Below are 26650 nucleotides of genomic sequence, written 5' to 3'. Positions count from 1 at the left end.
TTTCATTTTTATATTTTATTTATATTTTAAATATTTACATCATATGTTTAAATATTTATGTATAATGATTATCAATGTATAATGTGCGTTAATATATAATAAATATATAAAATAATATGAGCTCCCCAAATTCAAAGTACTTCACAGAGGCAATAAATCATCGGCGGTGTAATAGTGGTTGATAATTGAACAGATCTCTCCCCAGGGTCATTTTTGCTTCTAGTCCCTTTGAAGGTTTCCCAACATCATTCCATTAATGATGCTTCTGCATAGTGTTCAGGGCTGGAGAGTGTCTTAACTTTTTCACCACCAGCACAAGATTGCCCTGCTTCCCTTTATTTGGCTTTTAGTCAAAGTGCTTTTCTTTCATATTTGCTCCAGACTAAATGTTGCCTCCCAAGATCATCTTGGCTGTTCTCACCTTCCTGTACCCCTACCCTATTAGTGTTCATCAAGTCATCTCAGAAATTATACTGCCAGATTTATTCCAGAACTCACTTGAAATCTTTTTTTTATTCCCTTCCCAAACAAGTTTTTATATTGTATCAATTTTGTATGGACTTATGTGTATAAATATTATCTCTCCCAGTAGAATGCAAACTCTGTGCAAAGAATAATTGTTTCTCCATACTTTTATTCCCAGAATATAATATAGATAGATGTAGATATGCATAACATATATAATATATTATTTATAATATATATAAAATTATATGTTCATATATGAGTATATTTATATGTATGTGTAAATATATCCTAGTATAGTACCTTTTTATTGTTGTTCTGTCATTTTCAATCATGTTCAATTCTTGGTGATGCCATTTGGGGTTTTCATGGCAAAGACTGGTTTGCCATTTCCAGTTCATTGTACAGATGAGGAAACTGAGGCAAACAAGATTAGATAGATGGCTTACCTAGGGTCACCCAACTAGTAAGTGATTGAACCTGGATTTGAACTCAGAAAGATGATTCTTCCTGACTTTGGGACCAGCACTTTATCTGCTGTACCATATAGCTGCCCTTGTGCCTTCCACATAGAAGGTGCTTAATAAATACTTTATGATCACTTGTATGCTATTTTCCTGATTTGATTTTTAAGCTCTTAGTGGGCAGGGATTGTCTTTGCTATTTCTTCAGACTTCCAAAGTACTTAATAAATGTTTGTTGGTTGGTTGATTGGCTTTCTCATCTATAAGATGGGGCTAATAGTACTCTCAATATCAGCTTTTTACAAAGCAAGTGCTTTGTAAACTTTAAAGCATTATGTGTAAATGTTGGTTGCTATAGTTAATATTCTTTGCCATATAGTTTGTTAACTTTCAAATAGAACTCAGGATTTCTGTGACTTTTGTTGGTCATATAGTACAATTGCTTTTAATAAATTCATACCCAGTGGGCTAACTGCTCCTCTTTAATTAGTATCAATCAGTGAACATTTATTAAATGCCCACTGTGTGCTATGGTATCTACTGTGTGTCACATACTGAGATCTTTTCCACTTACATTTCCAGTATTTAGTACATAGCAAGAAAATAATCAATGCTTTATTTGTTCATTCGTTCATTTATTCCTTTATTCACTGTACTAACTGCTGAAGATATATAGGCAAAAAAAAAAAATCAAAACAAAACAAAAACAAAAACCCCAACCTAGATGAACCCCCAATACTGCTCGTTCTCTGTAGGGTAAAACAATATCCCAACATATAAAATATATTAAGGAAATACAACATAATTTGGGGGAGGAAGTAGTAGCATCTGGGCCTGTTAAAAAGCCCTCCCACATAAGGATGTGCTACAGTTAAATTTTGAGGGAAGGATGAGATTTCAAGAGGCAGCAAAGAGGAAGGAAGGGGGTTCTAGCCACAGCTCAGAGCCAAAGGAGATAGAAGGTGAAAGGTCGTATTCGAGGAACGAAAAGAAAGTCAATTTACTGGGACCAGAAAGTTCATGGAAGGGAATAATATTTAATTATTATCACAACGATAATGGTCCATTAAAAAACCAAGCCAAGGTCATGTGGGAACAGAAGGAGGTGATTATCATAACCAACCTTCTATCTGCTCCTACCCAGCCCATGCTGGTAGTAAGGCTACAAAGCATGATCTTCTGCAGTAATACTTACTCAGCAACAAAAAGCAGATATTATATCTGTCTGTGCAAAAGTCCATGGAACATTAAACATAAAAGACTAAGAGCAAAAAATTGACTTGTCCTTGGACCCTTGCCATCTAAATTCCATTAAACAAAATAAGAATAAAATTATAAAATAAATATCAATCAATTGCTATTAATTATCAGTTATTAGCTAGATGGTGCAGTGGATAGAGGGCTTAGATCTTCCCGAGTTTAAATTTGGCCTCCGATACTTACTAATTGTGTGTTTACCTTTAACCCTGTTTGCCTCAATTTTCTCAACTGCAAAATGAAAATATAAAGAGCTAAAGATCCTCCTTCACAACATTGTAGAATGGAAGAAGTGACTAAATGTATGTAAAAGGCTTTATAAAGCCTTTAATAGCTATGAGTAGCATCTATTATTTTTGTGAGCTCTGGGTTTACAGACAAGAAGATCAAAGCACTTGCTAGATGACAATTTATTATCTTTAGAACTCATCTATGCAATTGGAACATGTTAATGACTACCTTTTGTACATACACTAAGTTATATGTATACCCACAAAATAAATGCAGAACACATACATGCAGAAAGTTTTTGTACATACACAAAAAACCTTTTTGCTGAATTTCCTCAGATCAGCTCAGCTTGACAACAATGAAAATCAATTGCACTGCTCTATGCCAAGCACAAAGAATATAATGACAAGACAAAACAACCCCAGCCCCCAAGGATTTTATATTTTACTGGGAAGTTTATGACATCCATAGATATAGATATATATATGTGTGACACCAGTCCTGAAGTCCAGGAGGATCTTAGTTCAAATATACTTAACACTTACCAGCTGTGTGATCCTGGTAAGTCATTTAACCCCAATTGTCTTATCTATAAACATACACACACACACACACACACACACACATGTATGTATGTAAATGTGTGTGCATATATGTATCTCTGTGTATATGTATATGTGTATACACACACATGCACAAAGTTATATAAAGTGATTATAAAAGGGATTGAGCACTAATGATGGAATCAAAATGACTCTCACATGGGAGGTGCTATCTGAGCTAGAAGAAAAGAGGGATTCAATGAGGAGGAACTGCTTCTTTTCTCACTCCCTCTTATTGCTGGTGCCTTCCCTCTCTTGATTATCTCTAATTTATCATATATTGTTGTTTGTCCTTTGATGGTCAAGGATATCATGGGTAGGTTACATCTTGACTTGTGCTTGAATTGGATTTAAGTGAGGCAGAGATGGGCTACATTTATTTATATTTTTGGGCAACTAGGTGGCACAATGGTGCCCTGTGATTTGTGTCAGGAAGACCAGAGTTCAAATGTGGCCTCAGTCACTATTTCTGTGACTCTAGACAAACTTCAGTTTCCTCTTCTGCCAATTGAACTGGAGAAGGAAATGGCAAAGTACTCCAGTATCTTGCTAAGAAAGCCCTCAAATGCAGTCACAGAGAGTTGGATATGACTAAAATGACTGAAAACAATATCCTCAGCATCTAACACAGTGCGAGGCACATGATAGGTACTTAATACTAGTCAACTTGACTTAGAATTCATACTAAGTGTGGGGGCCCATTAAGCCAAGAATAACTGTTCTGTACTGTGCCTACTGTGAGCATTGTGGGCATTGTGCCAGGTGGGCAGTCTGAGGTCTGAAGCATTTATGGTTTCCTTGCTAGTAGGTAACTGGTGAAGTAAGAGGTTATGTGAGATTCTCTATATAGCTTCTACTAATGAGTCAAAAAAAAAAAATGTCCTGAGATAATCAAGATTTTTTTGGTATATCATGTTTTGTTTTGTTTTGTGTTAAACTTTCAGTTCTGTGACTGTTCAATAGTAGTTCAATAGGGTTTAAAGGGTTGGATACTCATGGTGTAGAGTGAGGATCCCCTAGATTAGGGTGTGAGATTAGACCCTGCCTCTGAGGCATCTTACCCATGTGACTTCCCTGAGTATTAGCATTATCCTGGACAAAAGGAGAGCCTTGTGCCCAATGAGGGCCTTCAGAGGACCATCTGGTGCTTTGGATCTATGGAGTCTTGGGTAACCATGATGCTTTCTTACACTAAAATTGGGAATCTGAAGCTCTGGGCTTTTATGCTAACTTTGCCACTGCTGAGCTATGTGACCTTGTGTTAATTTTGTCATCTACAAAATGGCATTGATGACACTGCATTATCTACTGTTAGAGTGGGTTGTGATAATCACATGGGATCACGAGAAAGGGATCCTAAGGTTTTCAGCTGGTGGGATAGGGCCACAAAACCGGGAATGTTAGAGCTATAGTTAGAGACCATAGAATAAGAAATGTTAGAACTAAGAGGAGAATGTCAAAGCCAGGAGTGACCTTAGATCAGGGAATGTCAGAACTGGGAGAGAACTTTAGAAGATGGAATAGCAGAGCTGAGAGGAATCTTAGAACATGAATGGCAGAGTTGGGAAGAATCTTAAAGCATATACTTTAAGAGCTGGAAAGGAACCTTAGAACAGAGAATATCATTCCAGGGGGATGGGGGAACTTTAGAACAAGGAATGTCAGACCTAGGAGGAATCTTAGAATATGGGATGCCAGAGAGGCTTTAGAAAAGGGAATGTCAGTGCTAGGAGGAAATTTTAAAACAAGAACTGTCAAGGCTGGGAGGATCCTTAGAACATAGAATGTCAGAGCTGAGAGGACTCTTAGAATATGGAATGTCAGAGCTGAGAATGGCCTTAGATCAGAGAATGTGAGCCAGAAGGGAACCTTAGAACAACTGTGAGAGCAAGGATGGGCCTTAGAACAAGGAATGTCAGACCTAGGAGGGACCTTAGAACAGGGAATATAAGAGCTAGGAGGGGGCTTAAAGCATGGATAATCAGTACCAGAAGGGAAACTTAGAACAAAGAATGTCATGACTGGAAGGAACTTTAGAACATGAAATATCAGAGTTCCAAAAAACCTTAGAACAGTGAATATCAAGGTTAGTTCATTTAGTGCAGAGATTCTTATTTAACCTGGGTTACACAGACAACCTTGAGATCCATGGACAGATTTCAAGGAGTACATGGACTTGGAGAGGAAAAAAGAAATAACATCTTTATTTTCATTAGCTTCTATTTGATATCTAGCATTTTCTTCATTTATTTAAGAAGAATTCCCAGATTGCCTAAGGAGCATAAGACATAAAAAAAGAATCCCTGATCTGATGCAATCTTCTCAGTGTACAGATGAGGAAACTAAGGCTCACAGAGGGAAATTGATCAGCCTTATCTTCTAAAGCTACTTGAGGGCTAAACCAAGATCTTGATCCTCTAAGTCCCAGCTTCTTAAACTGTGGTTTGTGACCCATAACTGAATATGGGCTCTCATAACTGAATGTGGGACTGTGATATTATGATTTATTATCAGTAAATGTTTGATTTGTATGCTTCTGCTATATATCTAAATACCCAGGGTCATATAAAAATTTCTCAAGGCAAAAAAAGGTCACCAGTGGAAAAAGTTTAAGAAGCCCAAGTGGCTGAGGGCATCTTGTGACCATAAATCACTATGTAAATATAACCTTTCATTATAATTGTCCTTAATAATGCTTACAGTTGTTTTAAGACATTGTTTTGTCTTCCCAGGGGTGGGACCTTATTGTTCCTACTCAGGAATAGTTTATAATGGGTGGGTGTGTCCCTGCTTTAGAATGGACAGAATCCCTCCCAGTATGTGTTAACATTTCTCATTTCCTTTCCATACTCTATTTTCATGGTGGCCATCTTAAGGCCATATTACCTCTCACTGGGATTATGGTAGTAACTTCCTAAATGTCCTCCTTGCCTCTGGTTTATACCACTCCTACCCATTCCATCATCCTCCCAAAAGTTTCTCACTATGACATTCATAGAATCATAGTTAAAACTAAAAAGGCTCATCTAGTATAGTCCCCTCTTTTTACTGATGGAGAAACTGAGGTCCAGAGATAGACGGTAACATGGTCAGGGTCTTAGAGCTGGCAAGTATCAGATCATAGAATCATCAATTGAGAGCTAGAAAGCATTTTAGAGACCATCCACTCCTTTTACAGATGAGATAAGACTCAGTGACTTGTTCAAAATTACATAGGCAATAAGCATTACCTCTATTTGGTCTTCATAAAATGGTTCTGGTTTAGCCTGGAGAAGTAGAGGATACCTATATTGGGCCCTGATTAGTAATATGACACTGAGTAGGTGACTTAACTTCTCTTTTCTCAGTTTCCTTTTCTATAAAATGGGAATAATAATAGCCTCTATCTCTCTGGGTTGTTTGTGAGGATCTGAGAGAATATTTGCATAATGCTTTGCAGTTCTTAAAGTGCCACATAAATGCCTTTCATATTTCTGCCTTTCCTGTCATATTACACATTACTTCCTTTCATGAACTCGATGGTCCAGTCAGGGGGCAGCTAGGTGATACCATAGTGCACAGAACACTATTCCAGTCACAAATTTATTATCTCTATGATTATGGGCATAGAATTCACTTTATTCAGTTTCTTCCTTTATAAAATAGACATGAGCAAACTTGTACATCCCAACAATATAGGGCATTATGAAGAAGCTACCTCCCAAACCTGAAAACCTTAGGAAAATAGAATTTGTTTTTCTTTCTCCAGCATAGACATATCTATGTCGTATTTACACTTCTACTCAATAAAAAAGGACTCCCCCAAAACTTTGCTATTATTTCTCTTTTTTTTTTTCTCTTTGTACACGTTAGGTTTCCATAGCCAGTAACCAGGCTACAGATGGCTAACTAACTCTAGGAACATAAAATCTTTTGAAAAATGAAGCCAGAGACAGACTGAATGAACACATATCAGATTGATTCTTCCGGCTTGGCAGCACTACTGAATGTAATAAATTGAAATTGGTATCAACAAAGAAGGTTGACTTCCAGGTGGTGATTTTTAAATTTTTTTTAGCCATGGCAACTTATGAAGAGGCGGACTTCTTGTCCACACTTGATTGTGAGATATATTGAGTTCTGCAGTAGTGAGGGATTTTTTACCCCAGTGAAATTATGGATCCCTGAAGTCTGGATAGAACTAAATAAGTGCCTTATTTCTACTTCTTATTGTGACATTGATAGGATCATGGAGTTAGAAAGGACCTCAGATGTATATTTTAGTTCCCTCTTTTTATGGATGGAGAAACTGTGGTCCGGAGATAGAAGATGATTAAGTCAGGGTCAAAGAGCCAACAAATATCAGGTCACAAAATCATTGATTGAGATTTCATTTCAGACACCATCTACTCCAACCCTCTCCTTTTACAGATGAGATAAGATTCAGTGACTTGTTCAAGGTCTATAGGTAATAAGCAGTATAAACAGGATCTGAACTCAGGCTCTTTGAAATCAAATGTAGTGCTTTTTCAATAGCACTATGCTGTCCTCACTCATTCAATTCAATTTAAATATATATTAAATACCTCTCCTATGCCAAGCCATGGAGAGACAAAAAGAAAAGCATGATTACCCCCTATCCTCACAGAGTTTACATTCTTCTCAAAGGAAACATGTATACAAATATAAAAAACAAAGAAATGTCTCAACAGAGGAAGAGGAAAAATAAGGTAGATCTCTAATTCAGAAAAATATTAGAGACAAATGGGGAAAATAATAATTTAACTTGAATAACTTTAAGTGTGAATGGCTTAAGCAATCCTACAAAATGAAAAAGTGGCAGATTTTCTAAGAAAACAAAACCATAACCTGTTGCCTTTAAGAAACACCCCCCCATAAAAAAAAAAAAAAGAAATATATAGAATAAAAATGAAGGACTAGAACAAAATTTAACATGCATCAGTTGCACCTAAAAAAAAATTCAATCATACTTTCAAACAAAGTGAAAAAGAAATGTCAAGAGAAAGCCAATACTAAGAGCTGAGAAAAAAAATCAAGAAAGATTTAGTGTAGGAGCTGCCTCCTACTTCATCTCTTTGTCTAAAGGATTACAAAAACCCTTGTCTGTACTATTGGTTCACCTATAGCCTATCTCCCCATTTGCTCTAAGAAAACTACTTTAAAGGAAAAGAATTTAATAGTTCTAGATGAAAAACCAGTTTTTATATGAAATTAACCTTTGACATCAGTTTCTTACTGTGCTTTGATAGGAAAGTTTGGATATGGAATATTAATATGTAGGTTAATTTTGCTGACCTTTTTTCCCTTTTTATTTATTCTTTATTATACAGAATGATACTGTGGGAGTAGAACAAGAAAGAGGGAGGTAATATAAAAATAACCGATATCAATAAAAATTATTTTTATAAAAGAATATTCAGAGGAGAATTCATTAAAAACAGATACAATTTAATTTAATTAAATATAGATAAAAGTTAAGTATCGTTGTCCATTAGGTAGAGTTGTTGATCTTAGAACCAGGAAGTTTGAAGCTCAACTCAACTCATTATGTAACACAGGGCAAGTATCGTAACCTTTCAAACTTGGTTTTCTTACTTGTAAAATGGATTTTTAAATAGCTCCAACCTCAAGGACTTGTATCTAATAAGATAATTTATAGAAAAGCTTTGCAAACATTAAGCCATCATATAAATGTGAGATGAGGAGGAGGATTTAAAGTTGGATCTTGACAATTAAAAAAAAGACAAAGTCATACTTGTTATATTTCTCACTTTGCATAGAACCTATTTACAAAATGGACTGTTTTGTTTACTTCAACAAACACTGATACTTGACATAAGGTAGTGATCATGATAATAACTGACAATCCATTATGTTTTTAAATTTGCAATGCCTCATGTAAACATTTCTTAGTTGAGTCTCTTAACTAGATTGTAAACTCCATGAAGGTAGGAAATATGGCTTCACTTGTCTTAGCATTCCCAGTTTCTGTCACACAGTAGGCTCTTAATAAAAGCTTTTAGATCAGTTAATCTCAGGCAGGACAGCCCTTTGAGATAATACACAGGCATTATCATTCTTATGCTCCAAAGGGGGAATTGAGTCTTTGAGAAGTTAAGTTTTCACACAACTATTAAATATCATAAGCAGGATTTAAACCCTTTAAATATTAAATAAACACCAAGTCCAGCTTGTCCCAATATGTCCCACACTGAATATTGATGTATATTAAGCATTTTGCAAACCTTAACTATCTAAATGTTAGCTGTTATTACCATTATTTTTTTTCTTTCTTTCTGAATCATAGCTATTAACATTGTGCAACTATACAATGGCATGCTCTTCCTAATATAATGAAATAGGTCAGAGACTGATTCATGAGGGAACACCCAGGCATTTCCTAGTAGGTTGGAGAGAGGGTAATGTTGAACTATATCTATATTCCAAGATTTTTTTTCTTTTCTTCTATTGAAATAATTCATAGTGATTTAATACTATTATTATTCATATTACCTATTATCATATTATTATGATTTCATGTCACTTTCATTTCTTATAAATTTCATTCCCTCTCTTACTTGGGGAGCTATCTCTTATAACAAAGAATAATGAAGAAACAAGGGAGGAAAAACATTTTAGAAAACTAACCAATATATCAAAACAGAACAGTTGTATTCTGTATCCATATCCCCCAACTTTTTCAAGGAAGGGGAAAAGGTACATCATCAGGGTCAAGTCTGGGTCCCATTTCTGTTTTGTTGTTTTCATATTTTTACTATCATTCTGTGTATTGTTTACTGATCACTTTGCATCAGTTCACGTAAGTCATCCCATGCTTCCCTAAGAATATTGCATTTAAAGGATATCCAGTTTCTCTGACAAAGAGACTTAACTGAGTTTCATTGGAGAAATGATGGACAGAAACAGCTACACCCAAAGAAGGAATACTGGGAAATGAATGTGAACTATTTGCATTTTTGATTTTCTTCCCGAGTTATTTTTACCTTCTGAATCCAATTCTCCCTGTGCAACAAGAGAACTGTTCGGTTCTGCAAATATGTATTGTATCTAGGATATACTGCAACATATTTAACATATATAGGACTGCTTGCCATCCTGGGGGGGGGGGGAGGAGGGAGGGAGGGGAAAAAATGAAACATAAGTGATTGCAAGGGATAATGTCGTGTAAAAATTATCCTGGCATGGATTCTGTCAATACAAAGTTATTATTAAATAAAATAAAATTTAAAAAAAAATAAAAAATAAAGGATATCCAGGAAGGTTTGCTTTTTGATTGTGGGATTTTAAAAATTTCTTTATGAAAATATAGATCTGTTCCTCTTCCTATAAATTTAGTTTTTGCGTTATCTTTATTTCCAGATACATAGATCCCCATTCTCATCCCCAGAGAATTGTCCCTTGCAGCAAATCTGATATGCTTTTGCATTCTTGTGCAGTCTGGGGTAACCTGTGTCCCACAATCTCATGCTCACCTGACTACTATCACCACCATTCCAACTTTCTGTCTCTCTAAAAACACTCTCTTCCTTATTCCTCCAGACAGAAGGTCGGACAGAACTCCATGCAGGTGAGGATGGAAGTTAGAATCAGGGCAAAGAATCCTGAAAATAAGGCACTGCCTATGTCAGAGAAGAAAGAGCAAGGTCAGTTTTCCATTCTGTCTCTGGAAAGCAAGACAACACAGTCCAGCGTCAGAGAGAATCCTAGCTGTTTCCGAACTCTGTAGCTGCAAATGCCACCTGCCTCCCCCCAAGTTACCTTGAATGTTTTTAGTACAGACTTACATTTGCATGGCTTGTCTCTTCTAATACAATGTATGCTCCTCGACAGCAGGGACAGTTTCATTTTTGTTGTTTTAAGCCTAGTATCTAGTGAATCAGGCATTTTCTCATGTCTGATTCTTCGTGTGTTCTTAGCAAAGATACTGAAGTGGTTTGCTGTTTTCTTCTCCCACTCATTTTACAGATATGGAAACTGAGGCAAATAGAGTTAAGTGCCTTGCCCGAGGTCACACAATTTATAAGTATCTAAGGCTGGATTTGAACTCAGGTCAACCTAACTTCAGGCCCGGCATTCTATTCACTGTGCCATCTAGCAGGACACTTAATAAATGCTTGTTAATAGAGATACCAGCTCCTATTCCAAATACATGATCTATGTCACTTCTTAATGTTCTCTCCCTTTTGACATAATTTTTGCTGTCTCTGAGTCTATATTGTATTCTCTTGATGGAATGTAAGCTCCCTGAAGTCAGGGTTAAAAATTTGGCCCCTCAGCTGCACATTGACCACTGTTTACATATATATATATATATATATATATAATTTCCTCATTTATTTAACACATATTAGACATGAATGAATAATAAGTCATTTATGTACCAGGCATTGTAGTAGACACTGGAGATATAGAAATAAGATAGAGTAAAATAGTTCCTACCCTCAAGGTGATTACATTCTAATTTGGGGAGAAATTATATAGAAATATAGCTAACTAGCTCACTCTATTTCTCTGTCTAAATCTATTGGTCTCTATCTATATCTTTAATTTTATATGTGTATATATGCACACATATGTATGTGTATGTATGTGTACACATATGTGTATATATGGGGAGTGGTGACCAGGGCAGAGAGTCAGAGTCTCTAAGGAGGTTGCTGAATTAAGTCATAGGACATTTACTATTGATTTGATTGTTATTCCCAGAGCAAAAATTGGGGTTCAAGAATAGGACTAGTAGATGGTACAACGTCTACAGTGCCCAAACTAAATCATAGTCTTAAGTTAGTGAGATATAATAGGCTGTCACCTGTCAGGATATCTCAGAGCAGGAGAGATCTAAAGCTAAATTGATTAAGGCAGCATACATACATACAATGGATACTTGGATATGTAACTTCAAATCAGACTGGGTAACACTGGGCAAATCCCTTGGTTTTTCCTTGCCTCAGTTTCCCTAACTGTAAAATAAGGGGACATAATTTGATGATCTATCAGATCCTTTCTACCTGAAAATCTATGATATTATGATATCCAGGAAAAGAGGAGTGGTATCAAGCTTGATATTAGGAAGAGATTATTCCAGATGTGGAGGACAGAGCATTAGCATGATATGTGGCAAAATGTCTAGAGGTTCTTAGCATTTTATCCACCTTCTAGTCTGCACATTTCATATGGCCAAAGACTTTCCCCCCATTCAAAACATTTAAAATTTTAATTTAATTGTTTTCAATTAACAAAAATATTTTTTTTTCTTTTTCCCATCACAATTTCGCCAGGAAACAAACATTTATTATGTACCTTGACACCGACAGTTAAAGCCTAAAGTTAAGTCGTCCCTACCCTCAAGAAGTTTACTTTGTATTTGGAGGGTAAAACCTGTGGTATATGTCTTGTGACCAGTAGGTGGTGCAGTGGATAGAGTGTTGAGTCTGTAGGCAGGAAAATCTGAATTAAATACATTTTGGACACTTATTGAGTGACCCTGGTCAAGTTACTTAACATTATCCTCGTTTCCTTAACTGTAAAATGAAAATAATAACACCTGCCCCACAAGATTGCTGTGAGGATCAAATGAGATGATATTTGTAAAGCATTTGGTATAGGGCTTAGTACAAAGTAAGTATTATTTAAATACTTATTCTCTTCCTCTCTTATGATAAATTTGTATCTTCTCAATAGCTACTACACAATATTCTGTATGCAGTAGGAGAATGAATGAATGAATTATAATCACAAAAATTTACTTCAACTTCTCATTCTTTCATCTAGTTAATAGGCAATTGTTCAGGGTCCTCTCTGTTCAAAGCAGCTAGTGAATTTTTAAAATTACTTTGAGAAGTAATCAGGCAGTTTCCCCAATAAAAACAGTTGGATTCTTGTCTATTTGTCTCTAATGCCTCTTTTATGAAAATTTTCTGCTTTTTTCCCCTGAGGCAATTGGGGTTAAGTGACTTGCCCAGGGTCACATAGCCAGGAAGTGTTGTGTCTGAGATCAGATTTGAACTTAGATCCTCCTGATTTCAGGGTTGGTGCTCTATAAACTGCACCACCTAGCTGCCCCTATGATTTATTTTTTAAATAAAATTTTATAGATTTTTTTTTTAGTTTTATCTCACTTCAAATGACCTCTTTGCCCTTAACAGAGAACCATCATGTATAATAAAGAATATTTTTTAAAGGGAAAGAGGAAAAGCAATCAGTAAAATACATTTTTTTTAAATTTATGGAACAAAGCCTTTAAAAAAAAAAATCTAACAGTAAATGTCCTTTTCCAAACTCATGGACCTCCCACATCTGTAAGAGTTGGGTAGAGGTGTTTATAGTTTTTCTTTAGAGCCATATTAATTCTTTGTGATTATGCAACATTCCCTATTAATTATTTTTTGGTTGAGTCTGATTTAATTTGGTCAAGTTTGGAAATTAAGCCCATGAAATATGGGCCAAAAGATCAATGAAGGGCAGAATGAGATTCAGAGTTAGGAAAAACTGGTGTTTAGATAGTGGACTTTGGCTTCCCATCTCCAGAGGTGCTCTGGCCAGGCTGATTGACCTGTTGGTTGGGAAGTCATAAAGGATTCTCCTGCAAATTCAGATTGGATGAAATGGCCTGAAAAGCTCCTTCCATCTCTGAGAGCTTGTAAATCTTGGAAGAGGCCCATGATGGCAGACTCCCAGCCAGATGGCAGGCTTGGGGCATGATTACACATGGCAGGTACTCAGGCCCTGATTACCCGCCCCAGGTACCCAGATAGAACCGATAATGAGCTTTTTATTTGGACTGGCAGGTGGGACTTTTCTTGTCACACCAGGTTGATTAGATGGACTAACTTGGGGCTTAGAAGGGGGATCAAGTGAGGTAAGCCAGCAGGCCTCTTCTGACTTTAATCCCCTTAAAATGTGATTTTCTTCCCTTCTCTGGTCTTGGCAGCTGATGCTCATCTCTCATTCCCTCTTCATGTGCCATATCCTGGAAATTAGACAGGAAGCTCTAAGTTAAAGGGCTCTAGAATTTGTTTCCACTGATGTCAGGAACAAAAGAATCAAGTTAAAACTGAAGGTTTGGCAGACCCCACCTCCAGACCCTGTGTCTGCTTGTGATGCCAGTGTGTTTTTTTCCTAAATGATCCCAAAAGGATATCTCAAAAAAATGATGACTTTTCAAGGCAGGAGAGTACTGTGAAAAGGGCATGGGATTTCAATTCAGAGGACTTGGCTTTGAAGCGCAGCTTTTGTACTTACTGCCTGTGTGGTCTTCCCCTCTCCAAACCTCAGATTTGGATAAATGATAAGATTATATTTCAAATTGCATGCCTTTTCTATGGGGGGTGGGGGGTGTGTGGGAGGGATGGAGAGAATTTGGAACTCAAATCCATTTGAGTCTCCATTCCAAAATTAAAATTCCATTTTAAGAAATGAATGTCAAAAATAAAATACTAAATAATTATAAAAAGACAATAAATTTAAAATAAAAATTAGAATAAAATTATACTAATAAAATTTTATAAATTAATACAAATAAAATGATTAGGTAGAACTCTAAGGCCACAATCCTATGGATTTAGGATTAAAACTATCCTCTTTTTTCTTTTTTTCTCTTTTCTTCTAGACTCGCTCCTTACTGAGTGTTTTTGAAGAAGATGCGGGGACCCTCACAGACTATACAAACCAGCTGCTTCAAGCTATGCAGCGAGTTTATGGAGCCCAGGTAGGATGGTCTCACAATTCTGATAACTAGGTCTGAGCCAAGGCATTCTTGTGCCCTCCTTCCTAACTAAACTTAGGGGATCTCCCAGATATCTGCCTAAAACTAACAATTTAGAAAAAGGAAATCAATTTTTTGTTCTCCCTTATTTTTTTTCAATTACATGTAAAAAAATTTAACATTTATTTTCAAAATTTTGAATTCTTAAACCTCTCCTTCCTTGAGAAGGCAGGCCAATTGATATATATGTGCAGTCATGAAAAACATATTTCTCTATTAGCTTTGTTGCAAAAGAAAACATGCAACGAGAGAGAGAGAGAGAGAGAGAGAGAGAGAAAGGGAGGGATGGAGGGAGGAAAGAAACAAAGAACTTTTGATTCTAAATTCAGCTTCCTTTTCTCTGTAGCATTCATTCCCTCTCACAACAGGGAGCTTCATTTCTCTCATAATTAGAAACTGATTTGGCTTCTTGAAAAGAAGGCACAGACCTGTCTTTTTATTTCTTAAATTTTCTATAGGCAATAACATTAGAACATTAGAAAAATCATTTTGCCAGTGATGGGTAAAGATTTGCGTTCCTAACATTCACACCAAGATTCTGTGACAAATTTCCAACTTGTCACTGTAGACTGATAAAGATCATGCTTTTAAAAATACTTATTCTGGGAAATTTAAGCCATAAGTCTAAGATTATTGAGAACTGCACCAAGTTCCTCTTCTATTGAGGGGTAAAAATACTTATGTGGCTTGCAAATAAAATACTTTCCAGGGGAAAAGAGAATGCTAAATAATGAATATGAGGTTGTTTTTTTTTTTTTTTTAAGTTTTAGAAGAACTTATGTAACCAAACTATTTCTAGAAGCTCTTTTTGTGGGCCCAAAGAACTGGAAACCAAATAAAATGCCCATTGAGTGGAAAATGGCTTAGCAAGTGGTGGTAAATTACTGAACTGTTAGAAATTATGATTGTGATGAATGCAGAGAAGCATGAGAAGATTTATCTGAACTGATACAAAGTGAAGTGAGGAGAACCAGGAAAACAATATACATCATAAAACAATAATGCAAATAGAGTGTTCTAAAATCCCTAGAAAAACAAAACTGAAGGCTGGCAAGGTGAAGTGGCTAAGTTTGAGCCCAAAAGAGATGCAAGAAAGTGTCTTTCTATCTCCATTTGCCGAAATGGAAGAGTATGAATGTGTGTAAATCACTACATGGTTGATGTGTTTCTAGTCCCCAATCCTTCACCCCTTTTTTAAAAAAATTCTTTATTATAAGGGAGAGTTCCCTGGATAGCAAGACAGAGGCATAGGGTTTTTTGAGAAATGCAGGTAATATTTTTAAAAAAATAATAATGAAGGCATCAGTTTAAAAAAAATAAAGCACAACATTTTTTTAAAAGAAGCAAAATCCTAACTAGGCCACAGTGATTAGGACCTCATTCTAGCTGGAGTACCAAAATTTAGAGGGATCTGCTAATTCAGCAGCACTGCCAACAAAGGAATTTGTCAGTTCAGGTAGAAAAATATTGAATTTAGCACCTTTTGAGAAGAATAGTGGATTAAAATAGGAAGCTAAGTATGCTCATAGTGTCCTGGAGTCACTATTCATGACATCAGGTTCTGGCTGTCTCCTTCTGCTCATGGTCAACTACTATTGTCTTCAAGAGTTGCTTTTAGGGATTATTTGATGTTGCTTGCCCTGGTCAGAAAAATTGCTAACGATGTCCTCAGTATGTTTGTAAGTATTTGGGGATTTCTTGCCCCTGAAAATAGCAGAATAGGAACTGAGTAGATTTGCAGTTTCATATGCAATCGTCTTTTTTATTATACTATGTTATGGAAATGCTTGTTTTATTCCATAAATTAAAAATAAAATAAATAAAAACTAAATACAACAAGCTAAAAAATTGTTTGTTTGAACGCTTGAGCTCAGCATAGTGCTGTGTACCAGATTAACAATACTGATCTCGACAGAATGGGAAAAAATAAGTTATGGTCATCATTACCCATTCCTACCCAGGAATACAGGACTGCCACCATGCAAATTCATATACTTCTCTCATCCCTCCTTTCTGTTCCTCACAGATGTTCTCCAGAGAAGTTCTACATCATTTGTTATTTCTTATGTAGTCTTCGGGGTTAAATTGCAATTTCTTTAACTCACGGAACTCCCAGTGAGGAAATTCCTTCTACCAATACAAATCAATGTCACTTTTCAATTCAGCACCTTGTGATATGCCTGGGGACTAAGAGTTAAATAATTTGCCAAGGATCCTTTTCTCCCCCTTATTCCTTATTCCTGAGTATTGATTTGTTTACTGCCCCAGAACTCCAAATTTGTTTACTGTCCCTTGCATAAGAGAAGCAGCTAAGGGAAGGTAGGAAAATGCCACCCTCTTCTCCCTTCAGCTCTCCTTGAATGTAATTAGACCTACACTACCAAAATAACCCTCTCTGGCCCTCATTCCCACTCCACAGAATGTTTTCTTATCCCATTAGAATAGAATCTCTCTGAAAGTGGGGATTATCCTGCTTATTTATCTTTGTGTCTCAGTATCAAGTGCAGCAAAAGGAAAGAAATGGATGAGAGAGGTGTAATGTGGGAATATGTGACAAGATAATGCAGTGGATTAGATTTTTAGAGAAAATAAAAAAGAGGGATTCAAGATGGCAGCCAGGTTGTGAACCTGATGACTGGAAGCATGGTGGTCCTCTGAATGTTGTTCCCTCTTCCCCTCAGAATGGAATCTTCTTGAGGAAAGGAGCTTCTTTGTTTTTGGTTATTGTCTCTCCCGATGCCTGGCAGACAGTAACTGCAGCTTCATAAATTAACTACATTTTATTTAATTCAATGACTTTAGCACTGAAATCTAATCATTTCTAATCAACTTGGAGATCTAGAAATCTCAAAATGCTGTCCTCTAGGCTCTGGCCCCTTCCCAAGAGCCTCTAGCCCCCATTTCCACCACTGCCACAGGCCTTTACCTGGTAACATCCAAGCTCCCGCTTCAGCATTTGTTTTTTTTGGGCCAGAAACTTGAGTTTGGCCAAAAAAGAAACGGGCCTTGCATTCCAAGAGGCTGGAGCTCAGAGCACATGACATTCACATGGGCTTTTCTTTTGGCCAAAGACCTCCCTCCCTCCCATCTCTAATTTTCATGCAGAGGATGTGAGTGAGACTGTCTAATCCCAGCTGCCAACCTCCGATGAACAGCCCCGAACAATCATGGGAACAGAGGCGTCAGGATCGGCTGCTTGGGTCTCAGTTCTGCTCAGAGTCTTGATTTGGGATTTACAAATAGCACAGCATCTCTTCTTTGATCCATTTGTTTTAAGATGGGTTTCTTTTATCTGCCTGAATTTTATTCAGTTTCTTTTAGTGTCATCCCCCCCTCCCCAGACATACACACTGTTTACCCTGAAATGTTCTCTGAATCAACTTCCAGCCCCCTCTCCTTTCCCATCTTCCCAATGTATTTACAAGCTACCTTTGGGAGTTTTTTTTTTTTTTTTTTTAAATTAGGCAGGTAGTGGTATAATGGTAGCGCACCAGCCCTGAAGTCAGAAGGATCTGAGTTCAAATCTGGCCTCAGACACGTAATACTTCCTAGCTGTGGAACTGTGGGCAAGTCACTTAACTGCAATTGTCTCAGCAGAAAAAAAAAAAAAAGGGAAGAAAAAAAAAGAAAGAAAAGTAGAAAAAATTAGGTATGTAGGAAAGACTTATATGAACAGATGCAAAATGAAGTGAACACAACAACAATAACAAAATAGCCTTAATGACTACAATAAAAATAGAAAGAAAAACAACAAAACAATGGAGAAAAGATGGGAGAAAGCCTGGCCTTTGGCTCCTTTGCAGGGATGGAAGATTCCATATTGGGAGCAGTGCAAATGCATAGCCTCCAAATTTTTCAATATGTAGATTAGTTTTGCTAGACTTTTATTTTCTTATTTGTTATAAGAAATTATTTTCTGGGAAGCTTAAGAGAGATAGATATATTGAGAAATATAGGTAATGAAAATATATCATTAAAATGTTTTTTTTATATATCTGGTAAATAATTTATTTATTAGAAACTAAATACAAAATAAGAAACAAAACAAAACAAAATGTTATCATATATACAGCAGAACATCAGGGAGGAATCAAAATATGTAGCAATCATTAAAATGTTTTTTAATCAGATATTTATGAGGATATATTTTAAGAGGAAATCTGGTATGGTAGAAAGAAAGATCATTAATTAACTTTTGGATTGGAGGAATTGGATTCAAATCCTATTCTGTGATACCGGACAAGTCATTTAACTTTTCTTAGCCTCATTTTCCTCCTCTATCATAAATCCTCTTCTCTCTCTAAATCTATGATCTTTATAATCAGTTTTGTCCAAGAGAAGCAGCCAGCACCACAGATAAATAACCAAAGTCAGGAGAACCAAGGTTTAAGTCTTGCCTTTCACTCTGCGTGCTAGCTATATGACCTTAAACAAGTCACTTTCTTCACCTCTCATTTCCCCAGGAATCTCTATCAGTTGAAGAACAATTAACTTTGAATATTCTTTTTTTTTTTTTTTTAAATTCTTGGTTCCTGACATAACAGGTACTTAATCAGTGATCACTGATTTTTTGAAAGGAGTTTTCTCATGAGCAGTTTCCTGGACTTTTTTCTTTCTTGGAGGCAGTCAGAGTTGTAAGTAATCTGATGTAGATTTCCTCCTGACTCTGGGATTGGTCTATCTATTGCACTACCTAGTTGCCTCTATTATCTTTTGAAGGAGCAGTTAGATAGTTCAGTGGATAGAGCATTTGCAGAGAGGGAAAGTAGAAGAGAAAAGGAGAAAAAAAAATGGAATTTAAAATCTTAAAAAAATGAATATCGAAAACTATCTTTGCATGTATTTGGAAAAATAAAATATTATTTTAAAAATGATGATAAAAGAAGTTTCTGGAACAACAACAGCAACCAAATTGGTAATCCGGGGAATAGGGAATTCCCAGAGAAGAAGAGCGGTAATTCCACTTCTTAGTCTTTGAAAGTCTTAGACAGCTGCCTGTGGCACAGAGGTTAGTGATTTATCCAGGACCATGTAGCCTCTATGTTTCAGAAGCAGGATCTGAACTCAGATTTTGGGATCTACAACTTTAATTCTTTTTTTTTTATTTCAATAATATTTTATTTTTCCAAATACATGCAAAGATAGTTTTCAACATTCACCTTTGCAAAACCTTGTGTTCCACATTTTTCTACTTTCCTCCTCCCTTCTTCTTTCCCAAGACAATAAGCAAACCAATGTAGGTTAAATATGTGCATTTCTTCTAAACATATTGCCAAATTCATCATGCTGCACCAAAAAAAAATAGATCAAATGGGAAAAAAACATGATAAGGAAAAAAAATAAATAAACAATACCAAAAAAGTGAAAATATTCTGTTTTAAACCACATTAGTCTCCATAGCTCTCTGTCTGGATATAGATGCTCCCTTTCATCCCATATCTATTGGAATTGTCTTGAATCACTGAATTGTTGAAAAGAACCGTGTCCATCACGATTGATCATTGCATAATCTTGTTGTTGCTATATACAATCTTCTCTTAGTACTGCTTATTTCACTCAGCATCAGTTCCAGGCTTTTCCAAAATCAATCTGCTCATCATTTCTTATAGAACAATAATATTCCATTATATTCAGATACTATCACTTATTCAACCATTCCTCAATTTCCAGTTCTTAAAGTACATTATTAAAGAATTGTTCTGCATGACTCCTTGGATCATAATGAGACTATCTTAAAAATATTTTATTTTTCCAATTACATGTAAAGATATTTTTCAACATTCAAGATTTTGAGTTCTAAATTTTTTTTTCTCCCTTCCTTCCTTCCTTCCTTCTTCCTTTCTCAAGGCAGCAAGCAATCCGATATAGTTTATGCATGTACAATCAATCATCAGACTCTCAAACCACTGAGTGGGAACCAATGCCCAATTCTGAGAAAATCCTTGTCCTGGATCCAAGAGAACCTTGCCCATGTAACACTTGATAAATTCTTGCCAAAGTGCATTATTGAATTCATATGGTCAAATAGCAAACATTTATTAAAAACCAGCTATATTCTGGGCATTGTGATGGTCAATTAATGATTACACATTTAGTAATCACCTTTTATGTATCACGTGTTGTGCTGTTGTTATCTCTCCTTGGTTCTCCAAGAGAATCAGTGCTTGTGCTAAGACTTCATTCAAAAAAAAAAATTAGTTTGCACCCTTGAGAAATTCATGTATATGAATATATAAAATATATGTGTGTAAAGATGTATATGTTGTGTAGATATAAAGAATTGGTAAGACAGATCATATTATAGATTTCTGTATCTTTGTCATTTGTATGACTTAGTGTGAAAAAATAGGAAGTGAGAGGAATATAGTAGGGAAAGAATGAGCCTTTCAGATGTTAGAAGCCTTTTGGTGGGAAATTCTAGAGATGACTTAGTTTCCCATCCAGAATCGGATTCTGAAACTGTAGCATCTTTCATTGCCTGGGATCAGAGTTCTTATCAAACCTTTATTGAAAGATTCCAATGGTTAGGGCAGCTAGATGGCACAGTAGATAGAGCATGAGTCCTGAAGACAGGAGAACCTGAGTTCAAATTTGCCCTCAGACACTTAATACTTCCTAGCTGTGTGACCCAGGGCAAGTCGCTTAATCCCAATTGCCTCAGAAAAAAAAGAAAAAGAAAAAGAAATATTCCAGAGCTCAGAGGATCATAGCATCATAGATTGAGACCTTTACAGATATTAAAACCTTAGTCCACCTCTCCCCCATTTTTTATAGATGAGAAAACCAAGGGCAGCTAAGTAGCCCCATGGATAGAGCACTGGGCTTAGAATTAGAACCTGAGTTCAAATCTGTTCTCAAACACTAGCTGTGTGACCCTAGAAAAATCACTTAACATTGTTTGCCTCAGTTTCCTCATTTGTCAAATGAGCTAGAGAAGGTTGTTCTTATTGTTGTTTGTCCTTTGTTCTCAAAGAGAACCATGATATCAGAGAGGGGATGCCATGCCATGCAAAATGAACTGGATTTAATTGAGGGAAGGCTATACAAGGTCACCAGCCTCACTTTCCCCTACAGAATCATCTGGGTTCAGTGGCAAAATCTAGATCAGGATGACTGGACATGGCTTTGGATGAAACTCCAGTTTCTTTGCTAAGAAAACCCCAAATGGGGTGATGAAGAGTTAGACATGATTGATAACAACAGCAGCAGCAGAAAACTAAGATATGGACAACAAGGCCTTGGAGTGAAGCTTTACTAGAGAACCATTATCTCTGATATGTTCAGAATGGGAGGAAAATTTTTGTAGACTCAAGTAATTTTTCTCCTATGATTCTTTTTCATGCTTATTCATTTTTGCTTTCATGTTTTTATTTTATGCATTTATTTAAAGTTTTACTAATGATTTTTATATTTTTCATCACAGTTTCCTTGGATATCCTCACTGTTGAGTCCTTTTTATAGCAGGATAAAGCAATTAAATAAAACTGGCAGACTACTCCATAAGATCCACACCCTGCTCTATTCCCATGGTTCTCCAGTTCTCTACAGGAGAATGGAAGCATTTTCTCACGTGTTCTCCTGAACCAAAATTAAACACTGTAACCCAGAAGTTCTCAACTTTTTGGTCCCAGGACCTCTTAAAATTCTGAAAAATTATCCTCTCCCATAGAACTTTGTTGATTATAGTTACTGATAGCTTCTGAATTAAAAATTTAAATGTTATGATGAAAATAGTCTGAACTTTGCAGACCAACTAAAAAGTCTTTAGGTTGATACTATAATCAATTAACCAGAAATTATTTTTTAGACTTCTATTGTGGACCAGAAATTCTGTCAGGTTGCTGGACATATAAAAACAAAAATGGAATAGTCTTCCCTTCAGGATGCTGTAAACACATATAAGTATATTCAGAATAGAGATGAAATAATGACAAGATAATTTGGGGAAGGGTTTCCCTAACCACTGTGGCTTTATGAAGAAGTTGACACCTGAATGGAGACTTTAGAGAGCCAGGGATCTCTGAGGTGGAGACAAAGGGGCAGGCAGTACAAAGATTTGGAAGTGGGAAATAGAGCACTGTGTTAATAGCACAGTAAGTAGATCATTATACCAAGAACACAGAAAGAGAGGAAGGAAATTTTTAAAAATCAGAAGATTCTAAAAGATCCAAATTGTAAAGAGCTTTAAAGGTCAGATTTGTTTATATTTGTAAATCCTAGAGGTAATAGGGAGCCACTGGAGGTTGTTGAAAGGCTGAATGACAAATCATGTATCAGACTTAAGGTGCTCTTGGAAAACCATTGGCAGCTGGATGGAGGATGAATTATTTAGCTATTTAATATTGTTTTCATCTACATTATGCTTTTTTTTTGGCATTCTTGTGGTATTATGTTATTATTACTGTTCTAATTACTTCACACAGGGCTTCCTGTAATTCTCTGACTTTCTCATATTTATCTTTTCTTGCCAACTTATATTTGATAGCTGTGATTTCATTGTTGAACCCCCTTTTAGAAGCCACCATCTAGAAGAATTGCACATGTTTAACTTATATCAGATTGCTTGCTAACTAGGGGAGCAGAGAGAGAGGTGGGGAAAGAGGAAGAAAAATTTGGAACAAAAGATTTTGCAAAGGTGAACAATGAAAACTATCTTTGCATATATTTAAAAAATAAAATGCTACTAAATGAGAAGCCATCATCTACCAATATAGATCAACAAGTATTTACAATTTATAATCTTAGAAGGTTGTTGTTCAGTCATTTTAGTCATGTGACTCTTTGTGACCCCATTTAGAGTTTTCTTGGCAAAGATAATGCAGTAGTTTGCTATTTCCTTCTCCAGCTCCTTTTACACATGAGGAACTGAGGCAAAGAGGGTTAAGTGACTTGCTCAGGCTCTCACGACTAGTAAGGCTGAATTGGAACTCAGGTTTTCCTGACTCCAGGCTTGTCTCTAACTACTGTTGCCTAGGGGAATTGAAGGAGTCAGGAATTTGGCCAGGAGTCAGTTGGGTAGGATGGGTACTAAACTCATCTCAATCTCAGGATTTCAGGATTGAGGCTGGCTCTCTCTCCACCATCCCAGAATGCCTCTCATTGTGTTTTTAGCTCCTGTAACAGCCAAGCAGACATGGAAGAGAGGTCTCTCCTGGGGTTTCTTTTGGTCCCCAGGGAGCTCACAGAAAGCTTTGAGCCTTCCGGGTTCTTTTGTAAGGCACCGCTATTGAGAGGCCCCAATCATTACCTGAAACAACCTTTTGGCCCTAGCCTTTTACACATTAGACTATGTTTCTCTTCCCTCACACCCTTTATTTTCCTCTCACAAATGGCCACATCAAGACTTCCATTCAGGTTTCTGCCTGAAAATTCAAGACAATAGGAAGGGTTCAAGAATAGGGAGAGAGAAATGGTTCTGTTATGAGATCCAGCCTTCAGCAAAACCTGTTGCTAAGACTTCAGAGTTCACCATGGTGTGGGAGTTCAGTTTGGTTTGGTCTGTTACTCAGTTTAATTAAGTCGAAATGGGATCCTCCGATCATTTCATTAGCTCATAAAGACATTTAAGCCACAATGAACTGTCTTGTGAATAAATTACACAGTCACATTTTTATTATTGGTCACAGGAACAATAATAAGTAATTTGATTTAATGCAGAGTAAAGTATCAGTTCCTTTAAAAATAATTATTTAATTTTTAAGTGTTTTGTTGTTTTATCTTTTTTAAAACAAGATATCATTCAACATGACAAAAATGAAATATGTTTAAAAGGATCACACATATTTAACATATATCAGATTGCTTGCAATCTTGAGGAGGGGGGAAGTAAAAGAGAGAGGGAGAAAAATTTGGAACACAAAGTCTTACAAAAATGAATGTTGAAAAAAATCCTTAAATTATACATGTTTAACCTATATCTGATTGCTTGCTGTCTTGAGAAGGGAGAAGGGAGAGAAAATTTTGGAACACAAGGTTTTTTAAAGGTAAATGTTGAAAATTATCTTTGCACATATTTGGAAAAATAAAATGCTATTTCAAAAAAAGAAAACCATTTTTATATGCATTTAGAAAACTAAAATACTATTTAAATATAAATAAACATGATGCAATTTTCCAATAATCTTCTACCCCAATAAAATCTTTCTTTTAAAGGAAGCAGTATAGTTAAGTGAAACAAAACAATGTATTGATCATGTCTAGCAGTATATACCTCATTCTGCACCTATAGTGCCCCCATCTCTCTCCTATCTGCCATTCCTATGGAAACATAGATCATTTTAGAACTGGAAAAGACCTATGAGATCATGAGGTCCAACCTATTTTACAGATGAAGAAAATAAAGCCTAAGGAGGTTAAATATCACATAAGTGGTAAGTATCAGAGATAGGATATAAATTTATGTCATCCGACTCTCAAGACAGTGCTCCTTTCCCTGACCATGCTGCCTATCCAGATTGTGTGACATTGACTGAAGTCTGGTCTTTTTTTTTCAATGCTGCTTTCCCAGTGTTGTGATCATTGAATAAATTGTTATGTTGTTCCATTTGATTGATTCTGTATCAATTTATCATCTTCCCATATTTTTCAGAATCCTTCCTATCATCATTTCTTATGGAACAATAATACTCTGTTATACTCACGTAGGACAATTTATTCTGTAGCCAGAATCCTTATTTCTCCATCTCCTTTCTGCAGCTATCTACTTTAAAATTACTTTTACCTTCTCCAGGAACCTCAAAATCCAACCACTATGCTTTTGGCCAACCGCTATGAACCATGGGATTTAATGGCAGATGGAACACACAATTGAGTAGAAATTGGAACAAACAGTTGAAGGAAGGGTTTGATTCTCTGTACTTTTACTTATCTCTGTCCTCTATTAATATTTACTTCCGATAAGAAAAATCCAACAAGCTTTGACCCACAAAACCAATTGCTCTGCCTCAAGGAAGTTGTTAACCAAAAAAAAAAGTCCCCAGAAGCACCAAAAACACAAAAGAGCAGTGCTTTTTTGTGGTAGCAAAGAACTGGAAATAAGTAGGCGGACATTGATTGGGAACAGAAAAATAAGTTGTGGTACATGAATGGAATAGAATATCACTGTGCCAGAAAGAATGATGAATGTGATGAATGTGACTAAATAAAGGAAGACTTCAATGAACTGATGCAGAAGGAAATGAGCAGAATAAGGAAGAATATTCACAATGCCTAAAATGAAGAGAAAGCAAAGTGAAATATAAAATCTGTGTCAGAGTTTGGAGTTAGAGCCTCGGGGATTACCTATGTAATTTGGGCCATATTATTTAATCTGTGTCTGAGGGGTTTCATTTCTTCATCTATAAAATGACCAAGAGTGCTGGAGCCTAGCTCAGACTAGTTTATGAAGAAGAGCCCATTGTTAAATTTTCACTGTGAGCATCTACACCTCAAAAATCAAACAAATCAGACTGTTTGATTGATTGATTGATTGGCTAGGCTTAAGAAAGTGATAGAGAGAGTATTAATAATACAGGTTAATCTTACCAGTGTGTTTTGCAGGCATTCTCTTCCCCCAAAGAACCATTTGCTAATGTTTAACACTTCTGCATCCTTTCCATTTCTTCATCTATTATTCTGCCTTCTATGACTCCAATAAGAACTGCCAATGAAACATCTTCAGGAGAGAGATGGTGGAGGCAGCTAGATCTATTAGTTGGTCATTAAGCATTTATTAAGCAACTACTATGTGCCCATACAATTCTAAGTGCTCATAAGCTAGTGAGCACAAATAGGCAGAGTCCTGGACTTGTGTCAGGTCCTGCCTGCTCAGATTAGCAGCATGATCTTGAGTGAGTATTTTACTTCCA

The 26650-nt window shown here is 36.2% G+C and overlaps 1 protein-coding gene across 1 annotated transcript in view; it reads left to right on the top strand.

Annotated features, from left to right (window-relative positions):
- APPL2 (adaptor protein, phosphotyrosine interacting with PH domain and leucine zipper 2) overlaps positions 1–26650 on the top strand; it is an 80757-nt gene that overhangs the window by 2208 nt on the left and 51899 nt on the right. Inside the window, exon 2 of the mRNA XM_051961340.1 lies at positions 14649–14747. Within this exon, the coding sequence (XP_051817300.1) occupies positions 14649–14747 (99 nt within the window). The remainder of the gene's footprint in view (positions 1–14648; positions 14748–26650) is intronic.

This window comes from Antechinus flavipes, chromosome 5 (assembly GCF_016432865.1).
Source record: "Antechinus flavipes isolate AdamAnt ecotype Samford, QLD, Australia chromosome 5, AdamAnt_v2, whole genome shotgun sequence".
Classification (NCBI taxonomy): Eukaryota; Metazoa; Chordata; class Mammalia; order Dasyuromorphia; family Dasyuridae; genus Antechinus; species Antechinus flavipes.
This window is presented reverse-complemented; position numbering and strand designations above follow the sequence as displayed.